This window comes from Budorcas taxicolor, chromosome Y (assembly GCF_023091745.1).
Source record: "Budorcas taxicolor isolate Tak-1 chromosome Y, Takin1.1, whole genome shotgun sequence".
Taxonomy (NCBI): domain Eukaryota; kingdom Metazoa; phylum Chordata; class Mammalia; order Artiodactyla; family Bovidae; genus Budorcas; species Budorcas taxicolor.
In genome coordinates this window covers 8904670-8917861 of record NC_068936.1, presented here as the reverse complement: position 1 = coordinate 8917861, position 13192 = coordinate 8904670, and the positions used below count along the sequence as shown (strand labels likewise).

Below are 13192 nucleotides of genomic sequence, written 5' to 3'. Positions count from 1 at the left end.
ATTTTGAGTACTTTTTTATTCTTAGAGGGTGCGGCCACAAGTCCCAGGGCTTCCTTTATACAAACTGCCACCTAAGTATAAACATACTACATATTAGTTAAGTACAGAAAAATGGGCTATTTGATTATCTCCAAAACTCTAGAGTAGTTTTAAACATCCTTATCTTACAGACAAAGACACCGAGTGTCAACGAGACTCAGTGACAGCTGAAAAACCTATGACTACAAGTCTACATGGCTCTAAAATCATAAGCTTTGTCCCACGTTCACTTTAACCCCTTCTATTTAAAAAAATAAAGAAAAAAAAAAAACCAAAAACCCACCACGACTGATCATTAGGTGAAATCACATGTAAAGGATGAGTATTTTTACAAAAGCACTGTTGTACAGCGTTCAGAAACATGGACTTTGGAGTCAAAGAAGATTAAGTTGGAATTCTAAGTTAACCACACACCAGTTGCAGCTTCTTGGGCAAATTTATAACTTTTAAAGGTGTTTCTGTCTCTTAAAGACAAACATGCTTATTTCTTAGACTTAAGGTTACCAGCTCTTTTTAAAAGGCATCAGCTAGTCAATGGCATCTTGTTTTGTAGTAAAATTTGAAGAAAATGTATCTTAAATGCACATTACACCTGATTCACAAATTCTAATTTCATAAATGTTAACAAAGAAAATAGGTAGCAAATTCAAAGTATAATCTATCTATACCTAGTTAACAAACAGCATAATTCAATGTCAAGCACTTAACACAGGCCTAGGAAATTGAGAATGAGCTCTCTTTGATAATCTCACCCCAATTCCACACCGATATATCCTAAATTTCTCCCTCTAATCCTGGCTAAACTTAAATCCAGCAATGCTTCATCCTTCACGCCACAGGTCTCTTCCCCACATAGCAGGCAAAGTGATGCCAGTATTTCTCTCATACCAATATCAGACAGAGACATCACACACACACACCCTGATATCCCTTACGAATACAGGTGAAAGAGTCCTCAACAAAATACTGGCAAACGAAATCCAACAACATATAAAAAAGACTGTATACCATGATCACATGGGATTTAGGGAGGTATGCAAAGTTGCTTCATTATATGAAAGTCACTCAACATTATGCCATTTGAACACAATAAAACAAATAACACATCTGCCTGAAGAAAAAGCATTTCCCTGAATCTAGCACCTTTTCAGAACCGGGCTTAAAAGAACACTTAATAATTAAGAACAGAAGAGAACTTTCTCAATCAAAGGGCACCTGTAAAAAGACCCACAGCTAACATCACACTTAATAATGAAAAACTGAAAGCGTTCCCTCTAAGACTGGGAACAACACAAGGAAGTCTATTACACACTTTGGCTCAACATTATACTGGCAGTTCTATAACCAGAGCAATCAGGTAACAAAAGAGAAATGTTGCTGTTGTTTAAAAAAAAAAAAAGAAAAGAAAAAACAAAAACAAAAAACAGCCTTCAGAATGGAAAGGAAACAGTCAAAGTATATTGGAGATAACATACTTTTGTATATAGAAAATCTTGAAGAAAACACAAGTATCAGAATTAATATAAAGCTTGCAGAATAGAAGACAAATATTTTAAAAGTCAACCACATTTTATACAGTAGCAACACATGTTGTTAAGTAAATACTTGAATCTACACTAGCATTAAAAAGAATACTTAGGAAGTCAGAAAGAGAAAGACAATATATTCTTTGGAATGGCTGAGTAATACTCCATTGTGTATATGTACCACAGCTTTCTGATCCATTTATCTGTTGATGGACATCTAGGTTGTTCCATGTCCTGGCTATTATAAACAGTGCTGCGATGAACACTGGGGTCCATGTGTCTCTTTCAATTCTGGTTTCCTCAGTGTGTATGCCCAGCAGTGGGATTGCTGGCTCATACGGCAGTTCTATTTGCAATTTTTTAGGGAATCTCCACACTGTTCTCCATACTGGCTGTACTAGATTGCATTCCCACCAACAGGGTAAGAGGGTTCCCTTTTCTCCACACCCTCTCCAGCATTTATTGCTGGCAGACTTTGTATGAATCAATTCTAATGGGATGGATGAAACTGGAGCCGATTATACACAGTGAAGTAAGCCAGAAAGAAAAACACCAATACAGTATACTAACACATATATATGGAATTTAGAAAGATGGTAATGATAACCCTGTATGAGAGACAGCAGAAGAGACACAGATGTATAGAACGCACTTTTGGACTCCGAGGGGGAAGGAGAGGGTGGGATAATTTGGGAGAATGGCACTGAAATATGTACACTATCATGTAAGATAGTCGCCAGTCTATGTTCCAGGCAGGATACAGGATGCTTGGGGCTGGTGCACAGGGATGATCCAGACAGATGATATGGGGTGGGAGGTGGGAGGAGGACAGGATTGGGAACTCGTGTACACCCGTGGCGGACTCATGTCAATGTATGGCAAAACCAATACAGTGTTGTAAAATAAAATAAAGTAAAAATAAAAATTAAAAAAAAAAGACAAAGACAAATCTCGTATGGTATCACTTACATGGACTCTAAAATATGACACAAATGAACTTATCTATGAAACACAAACAGACTCACAGAGAGAGAGAGCAGACTATGTGATTCCCAAGAGGGGAAAAGTGGGGCAGGCATAGATTGGGAGCTGGTGATTAGCAGATGCAAACTGTAATATATACAATAGACAAACAAGATCGTACTGGATAGCACAAGGAACTATATTCATAATTTGTGAAAAACAATAATGGAAAAGGGCATGAAAAAAATTGTGTGTGCATATACACACACAATTTACATATGAAGGAAAGGAAAGGACAACTGTTGGCAAGCACGTACAGAAACTGGATCCCTGTGTGTTATGGACAGATTTTAAAATGGTGCAGCTGCTACAGAAAACAGTTTAAAGGCTCCTCGAAAAATTAAAAAACTGGAGCTGACACACGATTCAGCAATTCCACTTCAGGATATAAATTCAAAAGAAGTTAACATGGGGTCTTGGGATATCTGCACAGCCGTGCTCACAGCAGCACGAAGCACAACAACTAAGAGGTGGAACCATCGAAATGTCCATCAAATGTGATAGATACATACAATGAAATATTATTTAGCCATATAAAGAAAATTCTGTCACATGCTACAACATGCATGATCATTTCAGACATCAAGCCAAATGAAATAAGCCAGTCATACAAAAAGACAAATACTGTAAGTTTCTACTTGTATGAAATAGCTAACACAGTCAAGCAATCGAGAGGAAACAAAAAAGAACGACGGAGTCCACGGTCTAGGTCAACAGGCAAGAAAAGAGCAGTTGCTGTTTAATGGGACAAGTGATGGGCACAGAGTTTCGATTTTGCAAGATGTAAAGGTGTAGAGATCTGTTTCATAACAATGTGATAAGGAAGTCCCTGGTAGTTCAGAGGTTAGGACTCCACAGTCTCCTGTCAGGTGCCTGGGTATGATCCTCAACCAGGGAACTGTCATTCAAGCTGCATAGCACAGCTAAAACAACGACAACGACAACAAAACAACACTGTGACTATGTGTGTGTATATGTGTTAGTCACTCAGGTGTGCCCGACTTTGCATCCCCATGGACGAAAGCTCAGCAGGTTCTCTTCTCCATCGGATTTGCAGTGGCTTGCCATTTCTTTCTCCAAAAGGCTGATGAAAGTGTGTGAAATACTTAGCATGCAAAAATGGTTAAACTGGTAAAAATTTAAGTTAGATGTTTTCTACAACAATTAAAAAAAGAAAAGCTTTTAACAACCAGGAAAAGAATTTGAATAGACATTTCCGACTCTTTGCAACCCCATGGACTGTAGCCTATCAGGCTCCTCCATTCATGGGATTTTCCAGGCAACAGTGCTGGAGTGGATTACCTTTTCCTGCTCAAGGCGATCTTCCAGACCCAGGAATTGATCCCAGGTCTCCTACATTGCAGGCAGACACTTTCCCTTCGGAGCCACCAGGGAAGCCCCTAGCAAAATGTAAAGCAGTCTCACTGACATACTACTTCACACCCAATCAAAATGACGAATAATAACAAGTGCTGCAGAGGACGTGGAGAAAAGGAATCTTCAGATATTGTTGAGGTAATTGCTGTAAAATGGTACCACCACTCTTGCAGAAGTGGTTTGTCAGTACCTCAAAAATTAAATATAGAGGAGCCATATGATCCAGGAATTTCCCTCTTTTGTACATATCCACAAACACTGAAAATGTTCAGTCCATGCAAAATCAGTGTTCACAGCAACATTACTCACTATAGCCACAAAGAGTACACCATCCACGTATTACCCAACATTGACGACTGGATAAACAAACTGTGGTATATGCTCAAAACGGACTGCATGGAAGCCATTTACCATATGCAGCCATAAAAATAAAACAAAAACATTCACTGCTATACAGCCATGAAATGGAGGAATCTTGAAAGTACACAAATGAGGGGACTTTCCTGGAGATCCAGTGTTTAAGACTCTCCACAGGTGCCATCCCTGGGCTGGGAACTAAGATCCCACATGCCACAGAGCTAAATAAATAAATATTGAAAAAGAAAATATGACATCTGAATCAAGCCAGACACAAAGGTCACACTTTGTATGTGGGAGAACTGTAGGTGGAAGAGAAGCAGGAAAGAGAAGCACTCTGTAATCCAAGTGAAACATTTTTTTCAGGGAGGAGGAAATGAGCTAGTCTGATAAAGGATGCCAATAAATTAAATAAGATAACAACTAAAAATTGACCACGGAGTTAAACATTTGAAATTCACCTGTGGCCTTGACAAGAGCGGCTTTAAAGGAAAATGAGAGAACTCGAGATAACAAAGCCTAGGAACAACTCTGCAGAGGTCTATAATAAGCAAACATGAAAAAAAAGCAGCAGAAGCAGGATGTGTCACCCAAAGATGGATTTTTAACGACAGGTCACATTATAGTCAGTCTGTTTGCTGATGGGAACCATCCAGAGAAACAGAAAACTTAATCCGGGACAAAGAGGAGACTTGCTAGAAGATCAAGAAATGAGTAGGTCTAGAACTGAGTACATCAAGAATTGAGTAGATCAAGCCAGAGAGCACACAAGCTGGAGAAGGCAATGGAAACCCACACCAGTACTCTTGCCTGGAAAATCCCACAGATGGAGGAGCCTGGTAGGCCGCAGTCCATGGGGTTTCGAAGGGTCGGACACGCCTGAGCGGCTTCAGTCTCATGCACTGGAGAAGGAAATGGCAACCCACTCCAGCGTTCTTGCCTGGAGAATCCCAGAAAAGGGGGAGCCTTGTGGGCTGCTGTCCATGAGACCGCACAGTCGGACACGACTCAAGCGGCTTAGCAGCAGTAGCGGCACACAAGAAGGCTACACAAGCCAAATAATTTGCTCACATTGACAGAGCTGAGGTCATATGAAACAAAAGGCTGGCATGGTGGATTAATGGGTACGGTAACCAGCCTTCAAGTGAATCGAATCTCCTGATATTCCCACCGCTGCGTAGTTCTCTCTCAATCTATCACAGGGTTGACCTGTGAGACTAAGCAAATACACAAGTGAAGATGTGTAACATCTGAAAGAAGACTCTGCACTTTATCATGGGTGCAAGTGCTTTCCTGAATCACTCATTCTGAGAAAAGACAGCAGCCTCCACAAGAGAAGCCCCTTGGAGAGGCCCACAGAAGGAGGAACTGAGGCTTCATGAGTACAGGCAAGTGAGAGAGCGTAGATTCAACAAGCTAAGTCTTCAGAGGTGGCCAAGCCAGACAAAAGCTTGACTACTACCTCAGGAGAGATCCTAGGCCAAGAGATAACAAGTGTGAAGTTCTTTCAAACTATTCAATTTTGAGATCGTATGTACAACACAAACATTTCAAGTTATAATACCATTCACATCATACTTACACACAGAAGAGTTCTCCTATAAATATAGCAAAAATTAAAAAAACAGACACACAGACACAGACACACACACAGACACACACACACACACACACAGACACACACAGACACACACACACACACACACACACCAATCCAAAGCACCGAAACACAGGAGTTGCCTGGCAGTCCAGTGGTTTGGTTAGGACTCAGTCCTCTCACTGCCAGGATCCTGTGTTCGATCCCTGGTTGGGGAACGAATATCCTATGAAGCCACATGTTGTGACCAAAACAAAACATGCTGTGAAGTTCAAAGCTGTACCAGCAAGATAAGTATACAACACAGCTGTAGGCACAAGTTGCTGGGCATAGGGCTTCCTATGATCTTGTTTACTCGCATTAAATGAACTCAGATGGTGCCTCACCCCCATCCAGTGGAGTTCACTTACTTGATGAAAAAAAGCCCTTAAGGATACAGAAATGAGCAAGTAATCTCACGTGAACATGTTAAATCACAGGACATTGTCTCTGAATGAACCACTTGATTCATTTATTCATTTGGCCATGCTGTTTGGCTTGTGGGGTCCCAGTTCCCTGACCAGAGATTGAATCCAGACCACTGCAGTGAAAGCCCAGAATCCGAATCACCAGGCCACCAGGGAACCCCCACACCTGCACTGCTTTGCTTTCCTAGCTAAAACCTTAGGATATGTGCATTGCCCCATTTTAGCCTCACCAAGTGGTAGGAGTCAGCTCTACACAGCTTAAGACCCATGGTGCTCTTACTTTTTTTCTTTCAAGAAGGCAGGAGAAAGCAAGTCACCCTGCCTGTTTTTAAGCTTGCCACTCCGAAAGCTGCAAACCTGAAACCATGATTGCCCTGAAGTCAGCACCCGCAATCAGGGTCAGGTAATCCCCAATCAGGAATACTCTCTCTCAACACCAACGTGTCAGCCGACGAATGAAAGGAGAAAAACGGAAAGTAAGAAAGCCACAACTTTGTCCCTTATTGTAAAGATGTCTGTCACCTTACCTCAGGGGCCCACTGAAATCCTGAGCGCTTCAGACCTACCAGGCAGCAAACGGTCACATCCTGGGGACAAGCAGAAGAAAAGCTCAGGGTGAGTCACCTGTTCCGGGAACATTCTATCCCCCCAGGCCCTACCTGGTCCTACCCTACGGATGCTGACCAGGCGTCTCACACTCAACCAGACCAAGTGATTGAACTCCTTTGCCCTGAGCTTCTTCCTCCCACCTCCCTTCTCTCAGTAACAAACAAACAAATACCTCATCTGCCAACTTCCCGAACCAAAGGCCTGAATCTCGGGGCCCCCAAGGACGGGGCAGCCCTGGAGTCCGAGGAGAGGCAAGAGGAAACAGGAAAACGACCAAAGCACCAGGGCAGTGAAGAGGCCACTAGATCGATTTTTTTTCTTCTTTTTTTTTTTGCTGCGCCCGCCTGACTGTGCCTGGGTGCAGAACCAGCTTGGGCCGTGAAGATTTGTGCCTGTGTGTTTAAATACATTAGGTTCCACAGGAGAGCTGGGGGTGGTGCCGGGGGCCGTGCCGGGGGCCAGGGGCCCAAGAGGCCCTTTCCGCGAGCTGGCTTGTCCCACCCCTGGGCAGGAAAGCTGCTGGAGAGCAGAGCCCGCCCAGACTAGAGAGGGGAGAGGGTGAAAGGAGCCTGAGGCCTGTGGGTCCTGCCGCACGCTCCCTCCTGAGGGCCCGCGGGCCCTCACCAGCCGCCCCGCCGAGCAAGGCCTTGTGCGAGTGGGGACCAGAGAAACCCTCCCTTTAGCCGCCAGGCACCGCTTTGGCTGAACCACGCTCCAGTCCTTACCGGTCCCCGTTGATGGAGGAGACAGAACTGCCTGCGGCTCACCTGCCCTAGGCAGTTCCCAGATTGAGCCTGAGGAGGCGAGCCTGAGGCGATGAGGCCTCCTCAGGTCTGGGGCGCCGCCTCAGCTCCCCCTACAGGCGTGCGGGCTGCCCCCGATGATTGGCTGCCAGGTGTCGGCGCCTGCAATCTGATTGGCCGCGACGCCGAGTTGGGCGCATGCGCGGGCGATGAACCCTCCCCCCGCCCCTTCACCCCGTAAAAGCACCCGCTGGAGGCGTGGTCAGCCTGAATGTGAATCTCAAGGGTCTTGGGTCAAGATTGCTCAGCTCACCAAACGCGAAGAAAGAAAAAACATGGCACAGTCGCCAGGGCACAGGGCTGAGAACGGCCTCCGAGTCTACCAGGGGAGTCCAGTGATGGTGTCCAGCACTCACAGCCCAGATCTTGACGCCCCCTCCTTTTGGAATTACATTTCAATCAAGGCAGGGCAGCCTGCCCCTGTTTTTGCACTGTCTATTGTGAGCTGAGAATGAGCTTTACTTCTTCTTCTTTTTTTTTTTAATTTTAGAGCTTTACACTTTTAATGGCTGAGGAAAACCGAAAGAATTTTATTTTCTCACGTGGAAATTGTGTGAAATTCAGTTTTCGGAGTTCTTAAAGTTGGAACAGGGACTTGCCAGCTTCTTTGGTTATTCTCTATGCCTGAAAACTTAATTAATCGTCAATGATCATATTCGCAAAGCCTAAATTATTTCTTTTTTGGCCCTTTACAGAGTGTTTTTTAAATGCCCTGTTCAGCTGGAAGTCTCCTAGTAGTCATATGGGAGAATAAAGTTTTGGTTTTGTGACAATATTTTCTTGTCTATTATATTCATTTTTCATTCTTTACTAATTTCATTCCTTCATATCGCTAAAAGTTTCCTTTAATGGAAGCAATGAAATAACATCAAATAAAATACCTCTGTTGGTAGTTTTCACAGGTAACATGTTAGAACGTATATGCTCAACTAAAAATATGTTGTGTATATACAGTAAATACCACTTTAAGTAGCTTCAGAACTTGTATCTGGTTTCAAGTTACTAGGAAGGTTTGTTAAACATCCAATATTCTAACCTCCAGCTGTTCTCAACTTCAAAAAGATAAAACTTTTTCAATAATTTGTTACCTCAAGTTTCAACTCCGTTTGAGCCACATATATGAACACGCTTTCTAGGTCACATGATTTAATCTGACATATTGGCGATAAGTGAAAATTTTGGAATACCTTACGCAAAAGAGAGATGTTGTTTTCTTCTTCCAGAAAGACAGGTAGTGAAGCCGATCTTTGAACGGTTTGTCGGTTTTTATTAAATCCATAAAGATTAAGCTGTCGAATTAAACTTTTCGTGCTCTTGGTTTCAAATATTCTGAAAGGCTCCTTTCTTTCCAAGACTTCTTTCCTAAAGAGTTCTTCACTGATCACTCTACATGTGCCTGTCTCATCCCACCAAATAGACTCAAACTGATCACTTTCAACTATATTCCAAAGCTTTCGTGGAAATGTGAGTGAAAGAAAATCATTCACATCATCTGTTTCAGAGACAGAATATGTGTAGTGTGGCCTTTTGATCACAAGATCCTCAGACAAAGCCTGAAAAGCACATTCTTCACTCATAGATCTCAAAACTGAGTCCCCAGGTGTATAATCATACCAATAAGATCTAATGGAGGTTTCTGAACCAGTGGATTCATCTTTAGGAGGTCCATCTTGAATTTCTGAAGAAATATGTGCCATCTCAGGGAAAGCTTTCTTCAGATAATTTTCTCATTTGTCTGCTTTTACACAATGCAACTTCAAATGATGTTTGGCTGGCCTACAGAGAGAAACTCTCTGGACAAGCACAGAGGTCCTCCCAGTCAAACAGCTGTGACATCACAAAATCACTGGTCTCCTAGCAATCGAAGGTTAGTTGTGACATGACAAAGTCACTGGTCTCCTAGCAATTGAAGGGTAATGTTCAACCAAGTGTTTACTTCAGCATCAACTTCAAATACAGACTGCTGACAGAAATAGTAACCAAAACCATGAAGCATGCAAAATCTCATTACTAAAGTTGTTGGCTTTTTTTTGGTTCCTGTGTTTGGGATGGCCTTTCTCTTTCTGGCAGTTTGTGGTTCCTCTTTATTGTGGAGGTTCCTCCCTGTGGCTGGGGTTGGACGAGTGGCTTGTCAGGTTTCCTGGTTAGGGAAGCTTGTGTCAGTGTTCCGGTGGGTGCAGCTGCATCTCTTCTCTCTGGAGGGCAACGAAGTGTCCAGTAGTGAGGTTTGAGATGTCTATGGGTTTGCAGTTTGGGCAACCTGTATATTGAAGCTCCGGGCTCTGTTCCTGTGTTGCTGAAGAATTTGCATGGTATGTCTTCCTCTGGAACTTGTTGGCTCTTGGTGGTGCTTGGTTTCAATGTAGGTATGGAGCTTTTTGGATCATTTCTTTTTCTTTTTAATAAATTTATTTATTTTAATTGGAGGTTAATTACTTTACATGATTGTATTGATTTTGCCATACATCAACATATGTCCGCCACAGGTATACACATGTTCCCTTTCCTGAACCCCTTCCCTTCTCCCAACCCGGACCATCCCTCTGGGTCGTCCCAATGCACCAGCCCCAAGCATCCAGTATCATGCCCTGAACCTGGGCTGGCGACTCATTTCATATATGATATTATACATGTTTCAATGCCATTCTCCCAAAACATCCCACCCTCTCACTCTCCCACAGAGTCCAAAAGACTGTTCTATACATCTGTGTCTCTTTTGCTATCTTGCATACAGGGTTATCGAAAACTCACATCAATAAATCTACTTTATTTCTGAAATAAAAGTGATGTATCATCCTTCTATACACACATTCTTAATATTCAGTCCTGTTACCCTAGCAGACTTGGTCTACTTGCTTCTGTACAAAAAAATTTATGAATTGACTGTGGGTTTCAGTGGGGGGAGGGGGGGGCGGGAAAGTGCTTATTGTAGGACCAAGCAAGGTGTCTTAGCAGCTGGTGCTTCAAAGACGCAAATCCCCAAACACTGTCAGGGGAAATATTTTAATGGCTGAGTGAGGGTGGAACATGGGGTCTGTGATCAATATTGGGACATTCTACTAGTGGCCTATTACTGAGGATATTGGGAGTCCACATCATTGACCGTCTAGTTCCAACTATGCACTTAAATTTCAGCCTGGTTTGGGCTTTAGCATCTCTAAAATTGTTCACAGGAGATTGCTCAGAATGTCATCGATGGTCCTTGCTGCTGCTGCTAATTCGCTTCAGTCGTGTCCGACTCTGTGCGACCCCAAAGATGGCAGCCCACCAGGCTCCCCCATCCCTGGGATTCTCCAGGCAGAACACTGGAGTGGGTTGCCATTTCCTTCTCCATGCTGGCCCTTGAGGAGCGACTAAAGACCCTTGAGGTTGACTAGTGGCTAAATCATTATTATTGTCTATCGCTTGATTACTTTCCTTAGTTTCTGTCTTTTCTAGCTTCTCCGATTAAAATTACTGTTGAACATGAGGACGTCTACAGTCTCCTACCTCTCTCTCTCGATGTCCATGCTTTTCAGTCTTAAGAAGGGACTGCTTAGTACAATAAAGGAAAACAAGTCTCGGACTTAGAGCTCGATCATAAATATGACACAAAATCTCAGTGCAGGTTCAGTTTCTTTTTCAGGTTTCCCAGCTCTTGGAGTGAGTGAGTCAGCAACAACTTTGGCTCTTTCCTGTTGAGATGGAGCATGGAGTTGGAAATAATTCTAAAATCTAAGCTTGCTATCAATAGTTTATGATATGAAAACATCTCTCTATTTTATATATTATTTATATATATTTCTGTATCAGTATTTTGTCATGAAACTGGACAAACATTTGAAAATGGGTATATATTTATGAAACGGAGAGAGGTGAGTGATATAAAAGAGTCCTCATATTTTACATGCGGCCAAGAAAACATATTTGGAAGTATTTCAACTTACATAATATTCAACAATCGAGTAGAATTTGAATCATTCTACATTTGGGTTTTATTTTTTTTCCCATTTCTATTACACCTAACATGAATTAAAAGCCATTGCACTTTTTTTCATACACACACTCATGCATAGACAGGTGTATATATGTATAGATGTCAAAATATAATTTTAGGCAACTTTATGTAGGTGACCACACTCACTGCTAGCTCCCAAGATCGTAATAAACTGTTTGGGAAGCCCTACGTTACTTAGTATCTTTCTGGCTGAAACATTCCTATCTTGTTGCTGAAAAGCTCTCCTTTCATCTAGCTCATTTTCCACTCTTCTTTCTGTAATAAGAGTTAGGGCTCATACTTATGAGGGCACCTTGAACCCAGAAAATTGCAACTCAAGCTTACTTAGTGATATTGTTCAAAAAATGCTGTTGTTTTCCTCACGTTGGACACAATTTTATTTGATTTATTTCTAATATAAATTTGTTTATTTTAAGAGTAGTCTAATTGCTTTACAATATTGTATTGGTTTTGCCATACATTAACATGGATCTGCCACAGGTATACACGTGTCCCCTATCCTGAAAACCCCTGCTACCTCCCTCCTCAAACCATTCCTCATGGTTATCCCAGTGCACCAGCCCCGAGGATCCTGTATCACGCATCGAACTGGTCTGGCGATTCGTTTGACAAACAATATTATACATGTTTCAATGCCATTATCCCAAATCGTCCCACCCTCGCCCTCTCTCACAGAGTCCAAAAGACTGTTCTATACATCTGTGTCTATTTTGCTATCTCACGTACAGGTTTATCATGACCATCTTTCTAAATTCCACATATATGCGCTAGTTTACTCTATTGGTATTTTTCTTTCTGGCTAACTTCACTCTGTATAATAGGCTTCAGTTTCATCCACCTCACTAGAACTGATTGAAATGTATTCTTTTTAGTGGCTGAGTAATACTCCATTGTGTATATGTACCACAGCTTTCTGATCCATTAGTCTGCTGATGGACATCTAGGTTGCATCCATGCCCTGGCTATTAGAAATAGTGCTGTGATGAACATCGGGGTACACGTGTCTCTTTCAATTCTGGTTTCCTTGGTGTGTATGGCCAGCAGTGGGATTGCTGGGTCGTATGACAGTTCTATTTACAGTTTGTTTGTTTGTTTGTTTAAGGAATCTCCACAGTGTTCTCCATAGTGGCTGTACTAGTTTGCAATTCCACTAACAGTGTAAGAGCGTTCCCTTTTCTCCACACCCTCCCCAGCGTTTATTGCTTGCAGACTTTTGGATAGCAGTCATTCTGACTGGCGTGAAATGGTACCTCATTATCGTTTTGATTAGCATTTTTCTGATACTGAGTGATGTTGAGAATCTTTTCATGTGTTTGTTAGCCATCTGTATGTCGTCTTTGGAGAAATGTTTGTTTACTCCTGTCGCCTATTTTATCATGGGGTCATTTATTTTCCTG

The 13192-nt window shown here is 42.3% G+C and overlaps 1 protein-coding gene across 1 annotated transcript; it reads right to left on the bottom strand.

Annotated features, from left to right (window-relative positions):
* Positions 1–8988: 8988 nt before the first annotated feature.
* LOC128071001 (heat shock transcription factor, Y-linked-like) lies at positions 8989–9495 on the bottom strand (the record flags this gene model as incomplete). The annotated part of the gene is made up of 1 exon (XM_052663998.1): positions 8989–9495. A coding segment is annotated over exon 1 (507 nt), but the record flags the coding sequence as incomplete, so codon positions are not given.
* Positions 9496–13192: the final 3697 nt, after the last annotated feature.